The following is a 24,108-nucleotide window of genomic DNA, read 5'->3' as shown; positions in this document are numbered from 1 at the left end:
TGTCTGTAGATGTCATTCTTCCTTATATGGGTTGTGTTTTTGTGACTGACAGACAGACCAACACAGGAAGTGAGGTAACTGCTAGCTAGGCTGTTAAAAACATATCTTTCTGTTTTTAATGAGTGGAAACGGTAGTCTAGGCAGGAACTACTTTAGCCAAAACACAAGCACTACTGTAACAGTCTTACTACAACAGTGTGTGTGTGTGTGTGTGTGTGTGGTAGCCTGTTCAATTCTCAGTCTGTTCATGGCTGCAGTGGCGCCCTCCTGCTCAGTATGTGTGCACAGCTCTGGCCTTGTTGTGTGCTAGCTGACAAAGCCTCTCAGTAACTTAGACAATAGGGAGTTTCTCTGGTGCCACAGGGGCTGTGTCTGCCTGGTACCACTCTGCCCTCTCAGCCAGGGGTTCAGCTGCCCAGTTCCCACCCATTCTGCCCTGAGCCATGGGAATTTACTCATATATTAAGCATATTAGACATACAGTTGAAGTTTGCATACACTTAGGTTGGAGTCCATTAAAACTCAACAACTCCACAAATTTCTTGTTAACTAACTATAGTACTTTGTGCATGACACACACAATTTTTCCAACAATTGTTTACAGACAGATTCTTGGGTAAATCAAAAGAAATCAGCCAAAAATTGTAGACCTCCACAATTCTGGTTCATCCTTGGGAGAAATTTCCAAAGCCTGACGGTACCACGTTCAAACAATAGTACGCAAGTATAAACCCCATGGGACCAAGCAGCCGTCATACGCTCAGGAAGGAGGCAGAACACGATCCCAACTGTGAAGCACGGGGGTGGCAGCATCATGTTGTGTGGGTGCTTTGCTGCAGAAGGGACTGGTGCACTTCACAAAACAGATCGCATCATGAGGGAGGAAAATTATGTGGATATTGGAGTGGCCATCACAAAGAAAATTTGTGTGCAGTACTGAAAAAAGCGTTTGTGAGCAACAACAAGGCCAACAAACCTAACTCGGTTACAACAGCTCTGTCAGGGGGAATGGGCCAAAATTCACCCAACTTATTGTGGGAAGCTTGTGGAAGGCAACCCAAAACGTTTGACCCAAGTTAAACAATTTATAAGCAATGCTACCAAATACTAGTTGAGTGTATGTAAACTTCTGACCCACTAGGAATGTGATGAAAGAAATAAAAGCTCAAATAAATAATTCTCTCTACTATTATTCTGACATTTCACATTCTTAAAATAAAGTGGTGGTCCTAACTGACCATAGACAGGGAATTTTTTTACTATTTACTAGGATTAAATGTCAGGAGTTGTGAAAAACTGAGTTTTAATGTATTTGGCTAAGATGTATGTAAACTTCCGATATCAACTGTATTTAGCCTTCATTTATTGCCTTTTACCCCACAAACACCCCACGAAGACAACTGATAGCTGCCAAATATCAACCAAACCTAATAGAGTAGAATGCCCTACTAGGCTCCCCACAGTGCCCAGTTCCCTCCCCTGAGATTGTGAGAACTCACAATCTTACGATGGCAGGCATACTGTATCAGACAGTAGGAATATTCCACATGGCCTTTTACCCCTTAACTTCCCAAGTTCTGCCAACATTGTATTCCTGTGCACAGTAACTGCCCTTTTGATGAGTGCTTTTCTCGGTAGCGAAGGATGTTTTATTAATAGCTATGATTTCCTCTCCTTACTTGTTGCATCTGACTCTCTAGGTGCTTGTAATAATATGTAATAACATCTCTCTCCCTGTCGTGCTCTCTGTTTAGCCATACCAGTGGACTCTGGTCTGGATTCCCCCCTGTACCTGCCCTACAGGGCCCTGGTCTCTACCGTTAGCAGTATGGTGATCAGTCAGGGAGAGGCCCAGCGCCTCATAGAGATCCTGTCTGACAAGGCTGGCATCAGACAAGACACCTGGCAGATGGTATGACCTGTGGCGGGGGATGGGAGATACTGTTGGGGGGGGTGGAGAGGGGTGATATGAAATCACTCTGGGGAGGAGGACATCAGGCATGACATCGTGGTATGACCCGGGATGGGTGATACCATTGTGGAGTTGAAGGGGGGTTGACAAATGTAAGGCTTGAGTTGGAGGGTAGGGAATCCGGCAGGGCATATAATACAATCTGGTCAGGACTGGATGGGAGATGTCATTTGAGGGGGTTGGACTGGGAGTGTGTGTGATGTGGGGGGGTGGTACTGCATGGGATGGGAGAAACCACTGGGAGGGATGGTGACACTGACACACGTCATGCATGAGGAGGATGGATGATTGGTCAGACACTCACAAATACACTACAGTTGTTGATTTTGATATTGATTGTGACTAACTTCCTGTGTGTGTGCGCATGCTACTCAGGCTACTCAGAAGGGCGACCCGGTGGCTGTGATGAAGAAACAGTTAGAGGAGAATCAGAAACAGCTGGCAACTCAGCAAGAGGACGCCACCGCAGCCAAGAACAGACTGAGGGAACTCACCAAGGTAACACGCACACACACAATGCGCAGGAGTGTGTCACCGCAGCCAAGAACAGACTCTGAGAACTCACTGGGGTAAAAAAAAACACATTCTCACACATTGAGAATATCTCTGAAAATACGACTTATTTAACCACATAACTAGAATCCCCTCCCATGGATGAGTTGAACAATTGTTTACCACTGTTGTCTGTGTGTAGGAGCCAGGGTTGGGGTCAATTCGAATTGAAGTCATTCAATTCAGGAAGGGATTTGGAATTTCACATGAAATATTTTCATAAAAAAAAAAAATTGAATCACTTCCTGAATTGACCCCAGTCCTTGTAGGAGCTGTCTGACAGTCTGTTTCTCTCCTTCTGTAGGAGCTATCTGCTGAGAAGTCCAAGGTGGCCAGTGTGGAAACCAGGCTGAGTTCCCAGCTCTCGTCCAGGGAGCAAGAGATGATCGCTCTGCAGGCTCGGATGCAGGCCTCCTACCAGGACCACGTAGCACAGACACAGAAACTCACCGCTAAGGTACTGTATATAGAATAGAATGCAGGTCTGTCTCTGTCTGTCAGTCTTTTTCTCATTTGAATTCAGTATACTTTAAATTAGTTATGTAAAGATTTCCAAAGCATTCCAAAACTTTAAGTCAAAAGTCCCTCCCTACTCTCAGGTCATCAGTCTTCAGGAGCAGTTGGAGTCAGGTCCCACTGCCCAGCTGGCTTGTCTGCAGCAAGAGAACTCCATCCTCAGAGATGCCTTGAACCAGGCCACCAGCCAGGCAGAGAGCAAGTAGGTGTCTGTTCCTAACCCAACCCCTAACCCTGAACCATGCCACCAGCCAGGCAGAGAGCAAGTAGGTGTCTGTTCCTAACCTAACCCCTAACCCTGAACCATGCCACCAGCCAGGCAGAGAGCAAGTAGGTGTCTGTTCCTAACCTAACCCCTAACCCTGAACCATGCCACCAGCCAGGCAGAGAGCAAGTAGGTGTCTGTTCCTAACCTAACCCCTAACCCTGAACCATGCCACCAGCCAGGCAGAGAGCAAGTAGGTGTCTGTTCCTAACCTAACCCCTAACCCTGAACCAGGCCACCAGCCAGGCAGAGAGCAAGTAGGTGTCTGTTCCTAACCTAAACCCTAACCCCTAACCCTGAACCATGCCACCAGCCAGGCAGAGAGCAAGTAGGTGTCTGTTCCTAACCTAAACCCTAACCCCTAACCCTGAACCAGGCCACCAGCCAGGCAGAGAGCAAGTAGGTGTCTGTTCCTAACCTAAACCATAACCCTGAACCAGGCCACCAGCCAGGCAGAGTGCAAGTAGGTGTCTGTTCCTAACCTAACCCCTAACCCTGAACCAGGCCACCAGCCAGGCAGAGAGCAAGTAGGTCTATGTTCCTAACCTAACCCCTAACCCTGAACCAGGCCACCAGCCAGGCAGAGAGCAAGTAGGTGTCTGTTCCTAACCTAAACCATAACCCTGAACCAGGCCACCAGCCAGGCAGAGAGCAAGTAGGTGTCTGTTCCTAACCTAACCCCTAACCCTAACCCTGAACCAGGCCACCAACCAGGCAGAGAGCAAGTAGGTGTCTGTTCCTAACCTAACCCCTAACCCTGAACCAGGCCACCAGCCAGGCAGAGAGCAAGTAGGTGTCTGTTCCTAACCTAACCCCTAACCCTGAACCAGGCCACCAGCCAGGCAGAGAGCAAGTAGGTGTCTGTTCCTAACCTAAACCCTAACCCCTAACCCTGAACCAGGCCACCAGCCAGGCAGAGAGCAAGTAGGTGTCTGTTCCTAACCTAACCCCTAACCCTGAACCAGGCCACCAGCCAGGCAGAGAGCAAGTAGGTGTCTGTTCCTAACCTAAACCATAACCCTGAACCAGGCCACCAGCCAGGCAGAGAGCAAGTAGGTGTCTGTTCCTAACCTAACCCCTAACCCTGAACCAGGCCACCAGCCAGGCAGAGAGCAAGTAGGTGGGTTCCCGGCCCCTGTCCCAAAACGTTTTAGTATTTGCCACTACGAAGAATACGTTTAGTTTTGAGAATGCAGATGTAAATTCGTATGGAACACAGTAAATTAGGATTACTAGGTCTATGATTAGTGTCTGACTAAGAGACTGTCTACTGTGAAGCCTACTCTGAGGTACACTACATGGCCAAAAGTATGTGGACACCCATTCAAATGAGTGGATTCTGCTTTTTCAGCCACACCCGTTGCTGACAGGTGTATACAATCGAGCATGAGGCCATGCAATCCCCTCAGTTCACTGGTCACGATGGCAACACCCACCCGTAGCATGCGCTCCAGCAGGTGTATCTCACTGATCATCCCTAAAGCCAACACCTCATTTGGCCGCCTTTCGTTCCAGTTCTCTGCTGCCTGTGACTGGAACGAATTGCAAAAATCGCTGAAGTTGGAGACTTTGATCTCCCTCACCAAGTTCAAACATCTGCTATCTGAGCAGCTAACCGATCGCTGCAGCTGTACATAGTCTATCGGTAAATATCCCACCCAATTTTACCTACCTCATCCCCATACTGTTTATATTTATTTACTTTTCTGCTCTTTTGCACACCAATATCTCTCTCTACCTGTACATGACCATCTGATCATTTATCACTCCAGTGTTAATCTGCAAAATTTCAATTATTCGCCTACCTCCTCATGCCTTTTGCACACAATGTATATATACTCTTTTTTTTCTTACTGTGTTATTGACTTGTTAATTGTTTACTCCATGTGTAACTCTGTATTGTCTGTTCACACTGCTATGCTTTATCTTGGCCAGGTCGCAGTTGCAAATGAGAACTTGTTCTCAACTAGCCTACCTGGTTAAATAAAGGTGAAATAAAAAATAAAAAAATAAAATAGATAAACATTGGCAGTAGAATTGCCTTACTGAAGAGCTCAGTGACTTTCAATGTGGCATCGTCATAGGATGGAACCTTTCCAACAAGTCAGTTCGTCAAATTTCTGTCCTGCTAGAGCTGCCCCAGTCAACTGTAAATGCTGTTATTGGGAAGTGGAAATGTCTAGGAGCGACAACGGCTCAGCTGCGAAGTGGTAGGCCACACAAGCTCACAGAACGGGACTGCCGTTCTGTGAGCGTAACAAGTAATAATCGTCTGTCCTCAGTTGCAACACTCACCATCAAGTTCCAAACTGCCTCTGGAAGCAAAGTCAGCACAAGAGCTTCATGAAGTGGGTTTCCATGGCCGAGCAGCCGCACACAAGCCTAAGATCACCATGCGCAATGCCAAGCAGTGGTGTAAAGCTCGCCGCCTTTGGACTGGAGCAGGGTAAACGCTTTCTCTGGAGTGAATAACGCTTCAACATCTCTGTCCAACGGATGAATCTGCGTTTGGCGGATGCCAGGAGAACACTACCTGCCCAAGTGCATAGTGCCAACTGTTACGTTTGGTGGAAGAGGAATAATGGTCTGGGGCTGTTTTTCATAGTTCGGGATAGGCGCCGTAGTTGCAGTAAAGGGTGATCTTAACGCTACAGAATACAATGACATTCTAGACTATTCTGTGCTTCTAACTTTGTTTCAATATGACAATGCCCCTTTGCACAAAGTAAAGTCTATACAGAAAATGTTCATGGAGATAAGTGTGGAAGAACTTGACTGGCCTGCACAGAGTCCTGACCTCAACCCCATCAAACACCTTTGGGATCAATTGGAACGCCGACTGCGAGCCAGGCCTAATCGCCCAACATCAGTGCTCGACCTCACTCATGCTCTTGTGGCTGAATGTGAACAAGTCGCCACAGCAATGTTGTAACATCTAGTGGAAAGCCTTCCCAGAAGAATGGAGAATGTTATAGCAGCAAAGGGGGGACCAACTACATATTAATGCCCATGATTTTGGAATGAGCTGTTTGACGAGCAGGTGTCCACATACTTTTAGCCATGTAGTGTATTTTCCTGACTGACCTGGCCTCCCTCTCTCTTCTCTCCTCAGACAGAATGCAGAGCTTGCCAAGCTGAGAGAGGACTGTGCCAGACTGACCAAGGAGCTGGGGGAGAGGAGTGAGAGCCTTCAAGCTGATGAGAAGGTCAAGAGAGGGCTGGAGACAAAGGTGTCTTCTGTAGAGAAACAACTTACTCTACTGCAGGTAGGACTGGAAAACACAGACGCACACGGACGCACATGCACACGGACGCACAGACACACATGCACACACACGGATGCACACGGACACGCGAACACGGACATGGAAACGCACACGGACATGGACACACACACACGTTCAGACTAATGACAACATCTGGAGAGGGCTGGAGGTACTGCCCCTGCTGCTATAAGTAGTATCACACCAGATTTAGCTAGTCTGTTCTGTGACCTAGGAAAATGTAACATACTGTAAGTAGTTGTCGTGACTTTACTTTCATTAATCTGATGACTGTTATTTATCTAATCAATAACTGTTTAATTGTTACCCGAATCATGTAACAATTAACTAATTAGGAATTTGGTCCCACCAGAGCGGTTGCTTAAAGAGTTACCATGTCCCAAATTTACCTATCACATCCATAAAACAGTCTACGTATTAATCATAACCTTGTATCATATCAATATTCGGAACAGTCGTAACTTCCAACAAGCTCAGTCCGATGATGCTGTGACACACCGCCCCAGACCATGACGGACCCCGCTTCAGAGTACAGGCCGCGGTGTAACGCTCATTCCTTCGACGATAAACGCGAATCCAACCATCACCCCGGGTTTAGGTTAGGAACATCACCCCTGAACCAGTCCTGTCTTGCCGGTGATGTCTGGTGAGGACCTGCCTTACAACAGGCCTACAAGCCCTCAGTCCAGCCTCTCTCAGCCTATTGCGGACAGTCTGAGCACTGATGGAGGCAGTTGTTGATGCCATCCTGTACCTGTCCCGCAGTCGTGATGTTCGGATGTACCGATCCTGTGCAGGTGTTCTTACATGAGGTCTGCCACTGCGAGGATGATCAGCTATCCGTCCTGTCTCCCTGTAGCTCTGTCTTAGGCGTCTCACAGGAATTGTGAGTTTAAATGTAATTGGCTAAGGTGTATGTCAACTTCCAACTTCAACTGTACACACAGTAGAACCAACAACACGATATACAGAAAATAAGGAACTTTGATGGGAATGCACCCTTGTCCAAAGTTATTATTTGCCCGCCAGAAAATGTTCCAATTTGTGCAAGACTGCGCAAATATCTGCATACTTGATCTGCGCAAACATGGTTGATATGCGTGGGCTCTCCTCGAAGAGAAGTTTGTCCGGCTCAGTAAAGCCTCAAACATAAATTGTCCACAATGCTGAAAAGGGCTACTTCTGTGTAAATTTAATGAAGAGGCGGAACACACCTCAATTCAAACTTTTAGAAAATACAACTTAGAAAATTATTTTGACAAGTTGAAACACAGCCTATAGATAATTAGCAGGCAGCGCGTGTTAACTGTACTGTTGCGTAATAATCACATTTTGGAACAGTGAGTGCATTCTGACATTACGTGCATAAAACAACTCACGCTGGGGGTGACCGTTAGAGATATTTGGAACTCACGTATGAAAAGGTTAACAAAAACACATCATTTTTCATACACAACATAAAAGGATGGAGACTTCGTACATGTAGTGTGCATATACTTTTCAAGTTACAGTATTTCTTTATAACATTTTTAATGACATCACAAAATAACCAAAATGACCTTCTTTAGATCACCTCTGACCATTTAGATCACCTCTGACCATTGGGGTGGCAGGTTAGTGGTTAGAGCGTTTTACTAGTAACCGGAAGGTTGCAAGTTCAAATCCCCAAGCTGACAAGGTACAAATCTGTCATTCTGCCCCTGAACAGTTAACCCACTGTTCCTAGGCCGCCATTGAAAATAAGAATTTGTTCTTAACTGACTTGCCTAGTTAAATAAAGGTAAAAAAATATATATATATATGTTCTATATTAGAAATATCGTTCCAGTATTCGCTTTAGAACGTGTTAGAATTTCAGCGAGAAACGTCTGTGAAACAAAGGCACATTCCTGTGTGAATTTGGAGAGGGAGAAAACTGAACGTTCTAATCCCTGATTTACTGTCAACCCACCACCAGTCTGGCTGAAGTCATCTACTGCAAAGCTGATCCGACCCATCCGGATCCTCATGACATAGTATTGCACTAGATTTAGCTAGTCTGTTGTAGGAAAATGTTATTAGGAATCCAAGGAATCCAATATATCCAAGGGTATGTTGAACTGCAAGGCTACACCCTAGTTCTAGAACTGCCAGTTTGCAGTTTGCCTTCGCCTTACCCACTGGCTGGTCCCCCACTCCTCTAAAATCTTAGCTACGGGCTGGTCCCCCACCCCTCTAAACCCTTACCCTCCGGCTGGTCCCCCACCCCTCTAAACCCTTACCCTCCGGCCGGTCCCCCACCCCTCTAAACCCTTACCCTCCGGCTGGTCCCCCACCCCTCTAAACCCTTACCTTCCGACTGGTCCCCCTCCCCTTTACAGCCTTACCCTCTGGCTGGTCCCCCTCCCCTCTACAGCCTTACCCTCTGGCTGGTCCCCCACCCCTCTAAACCCTTACCCTCCGGCTGGTCCCCCACCCCTCTAAACCCTTACCTTCCGACTGGTCCCCCTCCCCTTTACAGCCTTACCCTCTGGCTGGTCCCCCTCCCCTCTACAGCCTTACCCTCCGGCTGGTACCCCACCCCTCTAAAGCCTTCGCTAACGGCTGGTCCCCCACCCCTCTAAAGCCTTCGCTAACGGCTGGTCCCCCACCCCTCTAAAGCCTTCGCTACCGGCTGGTCCCCCTCCCCTCTAAAGCCTTCGCTACCGGCTGGTCCCCCACCCCTCTACAGCCTTACCCTCCGGCTGGTCCCCCACCCCTCTAAAGCCTTTGCTACCGGCTGGTCCCCCACCCCTCTAAAGCCTTCGCTACCGGCTGGTCCCCCACCCCTCTAAAGCCTTCGCTACCGGCTGGTCCCCCTCCCCTCTAAAGCCTTCGCTACCGGCTGGTCCCCCTCCCCTCTAAAGCCTTCGCTACCGGCTGGTCCCCCTCCCCTCTAAAGCCTTCGCTACCGGCTGGTCCCCCACCCCTCTAAAGCCTTCGCTACCGGCTGGTCCCTCACCCCTCTACAGCCTTACCCTCCGGCTGGTCCCCCACCCCTCTACAGCCTTACCCTCTGGCTGGTCCCCCTCCCCTCTAAAGCCTTCGCTACCGGCTGGTCCCCCACCCCTCTACAGCCTTACCCTCCGGCTGGTCCCCCACCCCTCTAAAGCCTTCGCTACCGGCTGGTCCCCCACCCCTCTAAAGCCTTCGCTACCGGCTGGTCCCCCACCCCTCTAAAGCCTTCGCTACCGGCTGGTCCCCCACCCGTCTAATGCGCCTGTGATGTGGCTGGGTCTCTAATGGCCTTGAAATCATAGAGCTGTGTGTTGACCTGGAATGCAGCCACACAATAATGGGGCCGAATGACTAGCTGGCTGGCAGGTTGGTTGCTGACTGGTTGGCTGGCTCACGGGCTGACTGATTGGCTGGCTGGCTGGCACCAGATGGAATGTGTGCTATGTGCCCAAGCAAAGTTTAAAACATTACTAGACACCAGCTGTGTTTAGTCCATTTGGTAAATCCTAAGTGTGTGTGTGTGTGTGTGTGTGTGTGTGTGTGTGTGTGTGTGTGTGTGTGTGTGTGTGTGTGTGTGTGTGTGTGTGTGTGTGTGTGTGTGTGTGTGTGTGTGTGTGTGTGTGTACGTACTATTATGGGGTCAGTGAGTCAATGTTTTACTTCCTGGCAGTCAAGAGTTCATGTTAATTAATAATTGAATTATCATGTCCTTCTGGACCAGTTACGAGGTTTATCAACAGAATGTTACATGCCTATTAGTGAATATACACATGTCACTATCATTAGCCCTCCAGATTTTAGTCTTTCTCTTTCGCTCTCTCTCACACACACACCAGTTGTATACCTATTACTAAGTCTCTGTAGCTGGATAATAATGCTGTAGATATGTTTTGTATTTAGCCTCTGCTGCCCTCTGGTGGTTAGTAACACAATGCGCCCCCACCCTTCATCCTCAGGCCAGACCCTGGGAATAATGTCATACTGTTATAATCATAGAAATACAATCTCATTCTAGTTGTGGTCATATCTTACCCTGAGCTTGCTGTCACAATACTTACTGTAGTATTACAGAATATTAAAATATGTCTTACTCTACCTCAGGCCAGCCGTGTAGAGAGTGAGCAGGTGCTGCAGAGGAGGCTGGAGGAGGTTAGTGAAGAGTTGAGGAGTTCACAGAGCACCCTGGAGAAAGCCCAGCAGGACGCTACCTCCGTCGCAGGTAAGACATTCACGTTTCGGCCATGTTTGTTCGAATTCCAGTGGACTAACCGAGTATGAAGCGAAAATGCTCAATTGAAGTCAATGTCAAACTTTCCGCAAATTCGACCATTAAATTGAACCGTCAGATGAAATAAACCGACCAAAAGAAGAAATCGGAATAGCTATAGTCACATTATTTGACTGCCAACCTTAACCAATTGTATTTTATTCTTCAAAATTGCAGTGAATAAGATCTATTGATTGAACAGCATTAATCAAATTTGATTTGTCACATGCGCCAAATACAACCTTACCGTGAAATGCTTACTTACAAGCCCTTAACCAACAATGCAGTTCAAGAAATAGTTACGAAATAAACTAAAGTGATTATGATATATATTTTTTATATATACTAATCTTAAAGTAGCACAAGAAAATTACATAACAATAAAGAGGCTATATACAGGGGTACCGGTACATAGTCAATGTGCGGGGGCACAGGTTAGTATAGGTCATTTGTAAATCGACTATGCATAGATAATAAACAGCGTGTAGCAGCAGTGTAAAAACAAAGGGGAGCGTCAGTCAATGTAAATTGTCCGGGTGGCCATTTGTTTAATTGTTCAGCAGTCTTATGGCTTTGGGGTAGAAGCTGTTAAGGAGCCTTTTGGTCCTAGACTTGATGCTCTGGTACCGCTTGCCATGCGGTAGCAGAGAGAACAGTCTATAACTTGGGCGACTGGAGTCTTTGACAATTTTTTGGGCCTTCCTCTGACACTGCCTAGTGCATATAGGTCCTGGATGTCAGGAAGCTTGGCCCCAGTGATGTACTGGACCATATGCACTACCCTCTGTAGCGCCTTACGGTCAGATGCCGAGCAGTTGCCATACCAGGCGGTGACACAACCGGTCAGGATGCTCTCGATGGTGCATCTGTAGAAGTTTGAGGATCTGGTGCCCATGCCAAATCTTTTCAGTCTGTACTGAGGGGGAAAAGGTGTTGTGGTACCTCTTCACGACTGTCTTGGTGTGTTTGGACAATGATTGTTCGTAGGTGATGTGGACACCAAGGATCTTGAAACTCTCAACCCGCTCTACTACAGCCTCGTCGATGTTAATGGGGGCCTGTTTGGCCCGCCTTTTCCTGTAGTCCATGATCAGTTCCTTTGTCTTGCTCACATTGAGGGAGAGGTTGTTGTCCTGGCAACCATACTGCCAAGTCTCTGACCTCCTGCCTATAGGCTGTCTCATCGTTGTCGGTGATCAGGCCTACCACTGTTGTCAGCAAACTTAATGATGGTGTTGGAGTCATGCTTGGCCACGCAGTCGTGGGTGAACAGGGAGTACAGAAAGGGACTAAGCACGCACCCCTGAGTGGCCCCAGTGTTGAGGATCAGCGTGGCAGATGTGTTGTTGCCTACCCTCACCACCTGGGGTCTGTCCGTCGGGTAGTCCAGGATCCAGTTGCAGAGGGAGGTGTTTAGACCCATGGTCCTTAGCTTAGTGATGAGTTTGGAGGGCACAATGGTGTTGGAACGCTGAGCTGTAGTCAATGAACAGCATTTTCACATACAGTGGGGCAAAAAAGTATTTAAATTCTCCCACTTAAAAAGATGAGAGACCTGTAATTTTCATCATAGGTACACTTCAACTATGACAGACAAAATGAGAAAAAAAATCTAGAAAATCACAATGTAGTATTTTTTTTAAATGAATTTATTTGCAAATTATGGTGGAAAATAAGTATTTGGTCACCTACAAACAAGCAAGATTTCTGCCTCTCACAGACCTGTAACTTCTTCTTTAAGAGGCTCCTCTGTCCTCCACTCGTTATTTGTATTAATGGTGCTCATAGTCAGTCATGAGTGCATTCGGGAACTGATAAGCTCAAACAGGTGCCATTAATACAGGTAACGAGTGGAGCCATGAAAGATTGTGTCATCTGTGGAGCTTGTGTTTCCGGCATGATGGTGTTGACGTGAGCCTTTCATGGCTGCCGACGTGAGTGCTACGGGGCCGTAATTAGGCAGGTTACCATCGCTTTCTTGGGCACAGGGACTATGGTGGTCAGTTTGAAACATGTAGGTATTACAGACTCGGTCAGGGAGAGGTTGAAAATGTCAGTGAAGACACTTGCTAGTTGGTCTGCGCATGCTTTGAGTACACATCCTGGTAATCCGTCTGGCCCCGCAGCTTTGTGAATGTTGACCTGTTTAACGGTCTGGCTCACATCGGCTACAGAGAGCGTGATCACAGTCGTCCAGAACAGCTGATGCTCTATAAATATATAGTTTGTAGTGAGTTTTATCTGCCATCCCCCCAGACATCCAGGTCCATCTGGGCAGGATAGAGGCTGATCTGAAAGAGCGTAGTGCCCAGGTGGAGGCCCTAACAGCCCAGCTGGAGCAGACCGAGCTGGAGAAAGGACAACTGGAGGATCAGGTAGAATCCATCAACGTCCTGCTGGAGGCCAGCCACAACAGAGACGTGGACGAGGACACGGAGGTGAGTTGTCAGATTAGGGTTAGGGTAAGCGCCTAGACTGCTCCCAACCAGCACTTGCACACTCTGCGTGAGCCAGTGCTTACTAGTGCCAGAGAGGTTGTTAACTGAGAGACTCAAAATGCGATGACTTTCTGTAAACACTCATGATGAAGATTCAGAGCAATGTCAATGGCAGATTTGTTCACAAAGTATTTGCAGGAGGTAATCACAAATTGAGTGTCTGTTTCCAACCTCTCTGGTGCTAATGAGCAATGGCTTGTCCGGAGATGATGTGGTGGTGAAAACCATGCTATCAACGTTTTTTGGGGGTCCACTTCTGAATTCATGTTTATTTATGTTTTACAGGGTAACTCCACTGAGTTGGAACAGCTAAAGAGCAGGTATGGTTTTGATAATCTGTCCCTCATAATTCTCTTTATAGATGTGGAGTTGGTCTTTTCTCAACAACACCAATCATTTATCTTCCAGTCTTCAGGACAGAGACAGTCAGTTGGCATCACTCCAACAGGAGCTGAAGCATCTCCAAGAACTGAAACAGGAGGCTTCTGTAAGTAGTCTCTATTCTGTTTTTATTGTGCTAGCTAGTTGGATGGCCATGGCTAACTGAATCCATTATTTCTCTATTGATTTTCTCTCTAGGTTTTTTCCTAGGTTCCTGCTTTTCTAGGGAGTTTTTCCTAGCCACCATGCTTCTACATCCTGCATTGCTTGCTGTTTGGGGTTTTAGGCTGGGTTTCTGTACAGGGCTTTATAAACACATTTATTTATTTGATTGATTTCCGAGCTGAATCAGTTATTTCTCTTGATTTCCGAGCTGAATCAGTTAGTTCTCTATTGATTTCCGAGCTGAATCAGTTAGTTCTCTCTTGATTTCCGAGCTGAATCAGTTAGTTCTCTCTTGATTTCCGAGCTGAATCAGTTAGTTCTCTCTTGATTTCCGAGCTGAATCAGTTAGTTCTCTATTGATTTCCGAGCTGAATCAGTTAGTTCTCTATTGATTTCCGAGCTGAATCAGTTAGTTCTCTATTGATTTCCGAGCTGAATCAGTTAGTTCTCTATTGATTTCCGAGCTGAATCAGTTAGTTCTCTATTGATTTCCGAGCTGAATCAGTTAGTTCTCTATTGATTTCCGAGCTGAATCAGTTATTTCTCTTGATTTCCGAGCTGAATCAGTTAGTTCTCTCTTGATTTCCGAGCTGAATCAGTTAGTTCTCTATTGATTTCCGAGCTGAATCAGTTAGTTCTCTCTTGATTTCCGAGCTGAATCAGTTAGTTCTCTCTTGATTTCCGAGCTGAATCAGTTAGTTCTCTCTTGATTTCCGAGCTGAATCAGTTAGTTCTCTATTGATTTCCGAGCTGAATCAGTTAGTTCTCTCTTGATTTCCGAGCTGAATCAGTTAGTTCTCTCTTGATTTCCGAGCTGAATCAGTTAGTTCTCTATTGATTTCCGAGCTGAATCAGTTAGTTCTCTATTGATTTCCGAGCTGAATCAGTTATTTATGTTTACTGAATGTATTTGGACATTTCTAGGCAGAATTGTATCCATTGGGAGGAGACATTTGGTTTCCAAAGTGGGGTATTGAGAACCATAATGTTGTCTTTTTATCTTTCATTATCTTCTTACTCTGTCCCGGCAGGCAGTCGCTACAGCTGAGACCGAGAGCCCACCTAACAGGTCTGTCTGGAGCAAGTCCACTGCTATTTCAGTTTAAATCACCCATTTGAAGCTGAAACTATGTCACCAACTTTGTTAAATTCTGCTATTATGTACCTGAACATCCTCATATGCATCTCTCTTCATTTCAGTGAGGAAGCAAGCCTGTTTCAATACCACTTCATTACAACACACCATTGCCTAATGCTGGTTAACAATGTGGTCCTTCATTCCAGAATGAAGGAGAGAACGAGCCAGGAAGTGAAGCAACCCAAAGAAACATCAGAGCAGGCCCAGAGCAGCACTGCTGTAAGTTCCTCTCCTACAGTCACCTATAGTTAACCTAGTCTGGTCCCAGGCCCATTGGTGCTGTTTCACCAATCTCCTATGGTCGTTTGGCATGACAACAACCATAGGAATTGGCAAGACCGCACAAACAGATTTGGGACAAGGCTATAGTTGCCCTTCTTGTGTATCAACTTGATCTGTACTACTGTAGGATATAGTTAACTGAATTCCTGCTTTATGTTTCAGCAGTCCGACAACACCGCAGAACTGGCGGTGCTACAAACCAGGTACAAAAAGCCTTGTTCCTTACCAAACCCATTGATTTTAACTTGGTTTTTCCCTTGTGGAATATCAAATCAAACTGTATTTGAAGTGTCTTTTAAAATCGTAAAACAATAGAAATGTTGATTAAAAGCTATATGGAATATTTGCTTTTGGCTCTTCTATGTAAAAAGGATACTAAAGTAAACTGTGTTTCTGGCCATCTGGTTGTTTATTAGTCTGGCAGAGAGGGACGCTATGATGGCATCACTACAGGTGGAGCTAAGGGAAGCCAGGGACCAATCGCAGAAGGTACAGGAGACCCTCGCTCAGGTCCAGCAGAGCCAGGAATCAGAGCCTAGCACAGAGCTGCCGGTAAGACATGATGTACAAATCTGACTGAGCCATGATCATAACTTGATTGGTTTGGTCTGGTCTGACAGAAGTCATGGGGCCCGTTTATGAAACGTTTAGATAGAAATAGGCTTTGTCGAACAAATGTGCCTCTCTGACATGTAGGATAAGGAATCATGTCTGCTCTATTCACGGCAGTTCTATATGGAATGTATGACAAAGATTGGCTACCGGACATATCCCTGGTTATATAGTCCGTATATTATGTACACTGTATATAATGCTTCATAAACAGTACCAGTCCAAAGTTTGGACACACCTACTCATTCAAGGGGTTTTCTTAAATTGTTACTATTTTCTACATTGTACGATAATAGTGAAGACATCAAAACTATGAAATAACACGTATGGAATCATGTAGTAACCAAGAAAGTGTTAAATAAATCAAAATATATTTGAGATTTGAGATTCTTCAGAGTAGCCACCCTTTGCCTTGATGACAGCTTTGCACACTCTTGGTATTCTCTAAACCAGCTTCACCTGGAATGCTTTTCCAACAGTCTTGAAGGAGTTCCCACATATGCTGAGCACTTGTTGGCTGCTTTTCCTTCACTCTGCGGTCCAACTCATCCCAAACCATCTCAATTGGGTTGAGGTTGGGTGATTGTGGAGGCCAGGTCATCTAATGCAGCACTCCATCCCTTTCCTTCTTGGTCAAATAGCCCTTACACAGCCTGGATGTGTGTTGGGTCATTGTCCTGTCCAAATTTGGACTCATCAGATCTAATGTCACCGGTCTAATGTCCATTGCTCATGTTTCTTGGCCCAAAGCAAGTCTCTTCTTCTTATTGGTGTCCTTTAGTAGTGGTTTCTTTGCAGCAATTCGACCACAAAGGCCTAATTAACGCAGTCTCCTCTGAACAGTTGATGTTGAGATGTGTCTGTTACTTGAACTCTGTGAATCATTTTTTTGGGCTGCAATTTCTGAGGCTGGTTGCTCTAATGAACTTATCCTCTGCAGCAGAGGTAACTCTGGGTCTTCCTTTCCTGTGGCGGTCCTCATGAGAGACAGTTTCATCATAGTGCTTTGATGGTTTTTGCAACTGCACTTGAAGAAAGTTCTTGACATTTTCCAAATTGACTGACCTTCTTGTCTTAAAGTAAAGATGGACTGTCATTTCTCTTGTTCTTGCCATAATATGGACTTGTTTAGTTTTTTTACCAATAGGGCTGTCTTCTGTATACCACCCCTACCGTGTCACAAACAAAACTGATTTGCACAAACGCATTCAATTACACAAATTAACTTTTAACAAGGCACACCTGTTAATTTAAATACATTCCAGGTGACTACCTCATGAAGCTGGTTGAGATAATGCCAAGAGTGTACAAAGCTGTCATCAAGGCAACGGGTGGCTACTTTTAAGAATTTCCAATATAAAATATATTTGGATTTGTTTCACACTTTTTTGGTTACCACATTATTCCATATGTGTTATTTGATAGTTTTGATGTCTTCACTATTATTCTACAATGTAGAAAATAGTTTTAAAAAATAAAGCAAAAACCTGGAATGACCAAACTTTGACTGGTACTGTATATCGTTTGTCTGCTTTTACCTGTAAGCCAGAGCACCACAGAAAAATATCACATTTGTAGAAAATGTAATGGACATGAATGTTTTCTCATTTGTTCTGACTGACTGTGGTGTTTTGATTCCAGGAGCTGTTGGAGAAACTTAAGGAAGCAGAGGACAGCCACGGGACACTGCAGGCAGAGTGTGACCAGTACAGAACAGTCCTGGCTGAAACGGTGAGTACCTACAACAACCCAACACGCCCAGTTGGTTTACACCGGCATATCTAGATCCCTCAAATTAAAATCTGGCTCTTGAAACCAGTTCCACTGCTTTTTTCATTATTCCCTCTAATTAGGGACTGATTTAGACCTGGGACATCAGGTGGGTACAATTAATTCTGGTAGAACAGAAAAGCAGCAGTATTTTGGACCTCGTAGTGTAAGATTTGAATACCCCTGCTCTAGATAAACTTAAAAATGGGCCTACAACATAAGACAATTACATGTTTGTGTGAGTGAGAGACTGGTGTAGTAAATGGGGGATAGATCTACTGAATTTATCACCCAAAACCTGCATCTATAAAGATGTCAAATTTGACCTCAAGCAAAACCTTCTCTTGCATAGAAATACAAGTGTGTGAGTGGGCGAGAGAGCGAGTTGTGGTCTACAAGATTTCATCCTGCAAAATTTCAAATACAGAAATACTCACACAATCATGTGTCTGTCTCTCCACAGGAAGGAATGCTGAAGTGCCTTCAGAAGAGTGTAGAGGAGGAGGAGCTGGTGTGGAAATCCAAGATTGCTGACTCTGAGGACCAGTTGAAGAAGGTGAAGAAGCAGTGTTTTCTCTCCTCTCCAACTGTAATATTGTGTCCTCTCTCGTGCTCTTTGTGTGGCCCTGCAGTGTATTAGTGGGCGTGGCCAATGTTGCAGTCTCCGACCCAACATTTTTAAAGCCCTTTTCTTGGCCAAGAGACAATGTTTCTGTTTGAATGCAAATTTCCTGAAATTCTTCACATTTTGCCATGGCTTATGCTGTGTTCTTATGCTGTGTTCTTATGCTATCTGAGTGACTCAAACATTATGACACAATCAATGGGGGGGGCCCCATGCCAGGACATATTTTAGATTCTCTCTGACTGTCTAGTTTTTATTGGTGATTGTTACTTCTCAAAGATGATCTCATTTAAAAAATATATAGCTCTATATACCAAAACCAGATATATATATTCTCTACATAGTCGTTTAAGTTTACACTGAAAACATTTACATCACGAAAATGACCACAAATGTATTTTTAAAAAGCACCCCGCCACTGCTCAATGATTATTGGGGAAACACTGCCATGTTCTAAACCACACCCTCTCTGCTCACACTAGGCCCTGGAACAAGTGCACACTCTGAAGGAGACTGCAGAGAGCTTGAAGGCAGAGAACCAAAGCATAGAACAGGTATAAATATCAGGCTGATTTCAACTACAGTCCAGTAGGTGTGTCGTGCTGGACTGGTACAATTCAGTACAGACAGTACTTAAGTAATGGACTCCTTACCCTCCTCTCCCTCCAGCTGAAGGAGCAGTTGATGCTGTTGGAAGCCCAGTTGGAGAAACAGTCCGAGACCGCCCCGAAAGAGGAGGAAATGGCACCGGTACACATCTACATCCACACAGTACACCATAGGTACACTAGCTATACACATCTACATCCATACAGTACACCATAGGTACACTAGCTATACACATCTACATCCATACAGTACACCATAGGTACACTAGCTATACACATCTACATCCATACAGTACACCATAGGTACACTAGCTATACACATCTACATCCATACAGTACACCATAGGTACAGTGCCTTGCGAAAGTATTCGGCCCCCTTGAACTTTGCGACCTTTTGCCACATTTCAGGCTTCAAACATAAAGATATAAAACTGTATTTTTTTGTGAAGAATCAACAACAAGTGGGACACAATCATGAAGTGGAACGACATTTATTGGATATTTCAAACTTTTTTAACAAATCAAAAACTGAAAAATTGGGCGTGCAAAATTATTCAGCCCCCTTAAGTTAATACTTTGTAGCGCCACCTTTTGCTGCGATTACAGCTGTAAGTCGCTTGGGGTATGTCTCTATCAGTTTTGCACATCGAAGAGACTGAAATTTTTTCCCATTCCTCCTTGCAAAACAGCTCGAGCTCAGTGAGGTTGGATGGAGAGCATTTGTGAACAGCAGTTTTCAGTTCTTTCCACAGATTCTCGATTGGATTCAGGTCTGGACTTTGACTTGGCCATTCTAACACCTGGATATGTTTATTTTTGAACCATTCCATTGTAGATTTTGCTTTATGTTTTGGATCATTGTCTTGTTGGAAGACAAATCTCCGATCCAGTCTCAGGTCTTTTGCAGACTCCATCAGGTTTTCTTCCAGAATGGTCCTGTATTTGGCTCCATCCATCTTCCCATCAATTTTAACCATCTTCCCTGTCCCTGCTGAAGAAAAGCAGGCCCAAACCATGATGCTGCCACCACCATGTTTGACAGTGGGGATGGTGTGTTCAGCTGTGTTGCTTTTACGCCAAACATAACATTTTGCATTGTTGCCAAAAAGTTCAATTTTGGTTTCATCTGACCAGAGCACCTTCTTCCACATGTTTGGTGTGTCTCCCAGGTGGCTTGTGGCAAACTTTAAATGACACTTTTTATGGATATCTTTAAGAAATGGCTTTCTTCTTGCCACTCTTCCATAAAGGCCAGATTTGTGCAATATACAACTGATTGTTGTCCTATGGACAGAGTCTCCCACCTCAGCTGTAGATCTCTGCAGTTCATCCAGAGTGATCATGGGCCTCTTGGCTGCATCTCTGATCAGTCTTCTCCTTGTATGAGCTGAAAGTTTAGAGGGACAGCCAGGTCTTGGTAGATTTGCAGTGGTCTGATACTCCTTCCATTTCAATATTATCGCTTGCACAGTGCTCCTTGGGATGTTTAAAGCTTGGGAAATCTTTTTGTATCCAAATCCGGCTTTAAACTTCTTCACAACAGTATCTCGGACCTGCCTGGTGTGTTCCTTGTTCTTCATGATGCTCTCTGCGCTTTTAACGGACCTCTGAGACTATCACAGTGCAGGTGCATTTATACGGAGACTTGATTACACACAGGTGGATTGTATTTAAAGCCTGAGGTCAGAGTGCACCGGAGGTTATCGGTCATGGGGCATCCTTCACTGCTTGTCTGTTCTATTGGGGGATACTAGACTTTCTGGAAACTGGTCACTGGACAGCAATGGTTACCACAACCAGGGAATAGAGAGATATACAAATACTACTGGCTGATGTCATGACCATAGACAGCAGCCAGAGGTTTTAAAATGTTCTAGTAATGGCAGCCATCTTGGCATGTCATAAATAGGGACTAACTCATAAATAAAATCACTCGATTTTATTTCTATGGACTATATTCTAAATGAGTATCTCTCCTGCTGTTAAACCATGTATCTGTGGAGTTGGGATCCATTTTGATCACAGTAGAAAAGTCCCCTGTTCTCTTACTGACACATTTTGATTGATAAAAACATTACAGCAATACAAGAAACGGAAGGGTAATCTGGTCGTCAAGATAGTCAACACACACTAACTCCAGACTGTGTTTGTCTAGTCTGTCCAGTCTTCTCCATACACAGCTAACTCTAACCATGGTGTGTGTTTAACCAGCCCGTGTGTGTTGACTACCAGCTGCAGCTAACTCTAACCATGGTGTGTGTTTAACCAGCCAGTGTGTGTTGACTACCAGCTGCAGCTAACTCTAACCATGGTGTGTGTTTAACCAGCCCGTGTGTGTTGACTACCAGCTGCAGCTAACTCTAACCATGGCTTCTATCACTCTCATCTTAGCATGATCACTCACTCATTGGGTTCAGTTTCCCACTGATTTGAGATTTTTCACTGAAGGAACCACACTGTTTGTTTTGGACATGACGCTGCGTCTTGCCTGGTGTGGAGTGAAGTGGGCACTAACATGACACAGGGTGGTGTGGGGGTGTGCAAGTCACAACATTTTATAGTGCTTTTACATGCTTTTATCTATTTTTGTCTGTAGCAAGGAGGAACACACAACATCTCTAGTGTCCGTACAGATATTCATCTTATACAATATTTTCTGCAGCTCAAGGTCCGGTCCCAGTTGAATCAGACCACAGAGGAGTTTGAACAGGTACTAAACTCTCCCACCCCTCACTACATACCAACCGGAAGAGGGTAGCTCTTGCTAGCAAGTTTGACATTGGCTAACAACAAAATTGCTTAGTTAGACACAGCGATTTGTCGGCTCGACTGTATGTTTGACTGTTTCTTGTTTCTCTGACTGACTGTTTTGTCTTGATTCCCCACCCCCAGGCTCAGAAGACGGTTGCAGAGCTCCAGGCTCAGCTGGACCTGCTGAAAGAGGCAGGAGACTCCCCACAGGCTGACACAGAGGACGTAGCCCAGCTAAAGGTACCCACATAGCGCTGAACATGACCCTTGGCTTTGTTCATCAGGACACAATGCTGTGGAACTTTCAGATAAAAATGTGTTATGTAGAACAAACATGCCTCTCTGACATGTAGAATAAAAATAGTAATCATGTTGGCTCTATTCATTACATTTCTAACCCTAACCCTGCAACATTGGACAACGTTTGCCTGCTAAATGTGGACCAGGGCCAGTATTCATCAAGCGTCTCTGAATAGGAGTTCTGATCTAGGATTTATAAATCTCTCTGGGGTGAGGACTCTAGTGCCCAAATGCCTGTTTTAGCATGGGCACCGCCATTGAGGACTTTTACAATTTTAAAGTAGTCAACTGGGTGGGACTTATTATTGGTCAAGGAAGGATCACATGATTCCATCCAGGTCATCAGGAGGAATCAGCCAATGAATCATACTCTTGAGCTAACATTCCATAACTATAGGTGGCAATAAATCACCAACCTTGGCTTTATACCTGTACAAACAACACACTCCAGGTGGCAGTATGCTCCATTAAAGTTAGTTTACCAGCTCATAGAAATAGTAGAAGAACAAATGGACTAATTCAAAATGGAGCCTGAATAGCGCTACCCATGCTGTCACAGATGCTATAATGGGATATACAGTAGCCTATTCAATGCTGCGATCGTTATACATCTCTATGGGTCACCCCTGTCCATTCACTATAGTCTAAAAGGAAAAACTGATCCTAGATCAGCACTACTACTCTGAGACGCTTTATGAATATATGCCCTGGTCAGAACTGAAGCCGATGGAGGTTGTGTGAGGTCCGAAGGATCACCTTCTGTCCCTCTTCTTTTCTCCTCAGGAGCGCCTGCAGAAAGAGAGAAAACTAGTCAAAGATCTTGGCCAAGCAGCCACCAAACTCCAGCAGCTCTTAAAGTCCACTCAGGAGCAGCTTGCCAAAGAGAGGAACAAACACCGCACACTACAGGACCACTCTGATGAGACCAAGGTGGCTATGACAATCTATTACTAATTTATTATGCTAAGGTTGTGGGTTCAATTCCCACAGGGATCACATACCCAAACTAAAAATGTATGCACTCACTGTACTGACAGTTGTTTTGCATATCTGCGTCTGCTTAGTGGAATACAGAGTAAAATATTTATAATTATTATTATTGCACACAGCCTGAATGACTACAGTAATTCTGTTTTGAACTGCTGCATGGGTGTGGTTATGTCTTTTCTATATTTTTTTGTAATGTCCATCAATGATTGTTTTGATTGATTCATCTATTTATTGTTTGGGTGTGGTTGTAAATTTGTATTTTTGTGTCTGACTTTCAGAGTACAGTGCTGAAGGAAGGAACATCTGTTTAAGAGACTGAAGACAAGACATTAAAACATTCCAAAAAGGCCTTGATATGATTACTATTACCATAGTTATGTATTCCAAAATCATTCTTATTTCTTTGTACTGTAGTAGTTGATTTCTGCAACTCCTGTAAGAATCAAAGGACCAGTTTCCCAGACACAGATGCATGGTCAATGGAGAATCTCCATTTAAAATAACTTTTTAGTCCAGGACTAGGTTTAATCTGTGTCTGTGAAACCGGACCAAAATGTTTAGCTATTGCTATGAACATTTCATTGTATGATCTATGATGAGGAAAAAAAGACTATGCTGCAAACAAAACTTTGTTGAAGAAAAACTTCCATTCCATCAATGATTCTGGCTATGTCAGAAGTTATACCTAATACTAGCTTTGGTCCAGGGCATTGGACCAGAGTTAACCTATTACCTACTCTGCCTTATATTCACAATGACCCCCCCCCCCATCCAGAGTCCAGTGTTAAAAGGGAAAACAATTGTGCGTTAACGCGTACATCGACCTGTGCAATTACTTTGTCTGTATCCAAAATGGCACCCTATTCCCTATATAGCACACTACCTTTGACCAGGGCCCTCGGCGAAACGCAATGGGCCCTTGGTCAAAAGAAGTGAACTATATAGGGAATAAATATGGTGCCACTTTCGGACACACCTTTTGTGTGTGTCTTTTCTAAGAGGTTGGTTGAATGGTGGGTAGATTTTATGGTACACACAATGGATGGGTGAATGCAATACAGTGAGTGCCTCCTTCAGTACTGTGTGCGCAGTAGCTGGCTGCCAACACACATGAATGACTTTGATAAAGAATAAACTACAATGTAGCTATGTGTAA

At 44.9% G+C, this 24,108-nt stretch overlaps 1 protein-coding gene across 16 annotated transcripts in view; it reads left to right on the top strand.

The window, feature by feature from the left end:
- LOC110502822 (ribosome-binding protein 1) overlaps window positions 1-24,108 on the top strand; it is a 43,118-nt gene extending 19,010 nt beyond the window's left edge. Inside the window, exons 5-25 of one of the 16 annotated variants that reach the window (XR_016491100.1) lie at window positions 1,755-1,912; window positions 2,348-2,470; window positions 2,829-2,981; window positions 3,124-3,242; window positions 6,418-6,571; window positions 10,667-10,784; window positions 13,089-13,270; window positions 13,616-13,650; window positions 13,739-13,817; window positions 14,908-14,945; window positions 15,161-15,233; window positions 15,462-15,499; window positions 15,713-15,848; window positions 17,550-17,639; window positions 18,142-18,234; window positions 18,786-18,857; window positions 18,973-19,085; window positions 21,574-21,621; window positions 21,804-21,902; window positions 22,746-22,892; window positions 23,231-24,108. Coding sequence is in view for 12 of the 16 variants with exons in the window: in XM_090217372.1 (XP_090073498.1) it covers window positions 1,755-1,912; window positions 2,348-2,470; window positions 2,829-2,981; window positions 3,124-3,242; window positions 6,418-6,571; window positions 10,667-10,784; window positions 13,089-13,270; window positions 13,692-13,817; window positions 14,908-14,945; window positions 15,161-15,233; window positions 15,459-15,501; window positions 15,703-15,848; window positions 17,550-17,639; window positions 18,142-18,234; window positions 18,786-18,857; window positions 18,973-19,053; window positions 21,574-21,621; window positions 21,804-21,902; window positions 22,746-22,892; window positions 23,231-23,263 (2,096 nt within the window). In the remaining 4 variants the exon portion in view is untranslated. Of the gene's footprint in view, window positions 1-1,754; window positions 1,913-2,347; window positions 2,471-2,828; window positions 2,982-3,123; window positions 3,243-6,417; window positions 6,572-10,666; window positions 10,785-13,088; window positions 13,271-13,615; window positions 13,651-13,691; window positions 13,818-14,907; window positions 14,946-15,160; window positions 15,234-15,458; window positions 15,502-15,702; window positions 15,849-17,549; window positions 17,640-18,141; window positions 18,235-18,785; window positions 18,858-18,972; window positions 19,086-21,573; window positions 21,622-21,803; window positions 21,903-22,745; window positions 22,893-23,230 lie in introns of all 16 variants that reach the window. The other 15 variants (XR_016491099.1, XM_090217379.1, XM_090217381.1 and 12 more) reach the window with 15 other exon arrangements.

The sequence above is a fragment of the Oncorhynchus mykiss genome, chromosome 23 (genome assembly GCF_057628025.1).
Source record: "Oncorhynchus mykiss isolate SJ-2025 chromosome 23, ASM5762802v1, whole genome shotgun sequence".
NCBI lineage: Eukaryota > Metazoa > Chordata > Actinopteri > Salmoniformes > Salmonidae > Oncorhynchus > Oncorhynchus mykiss.
Note: the sequence above shows the minus strand (reverse complement) of the source record. Positions and strands in the feature narration are given on the sequence as shown.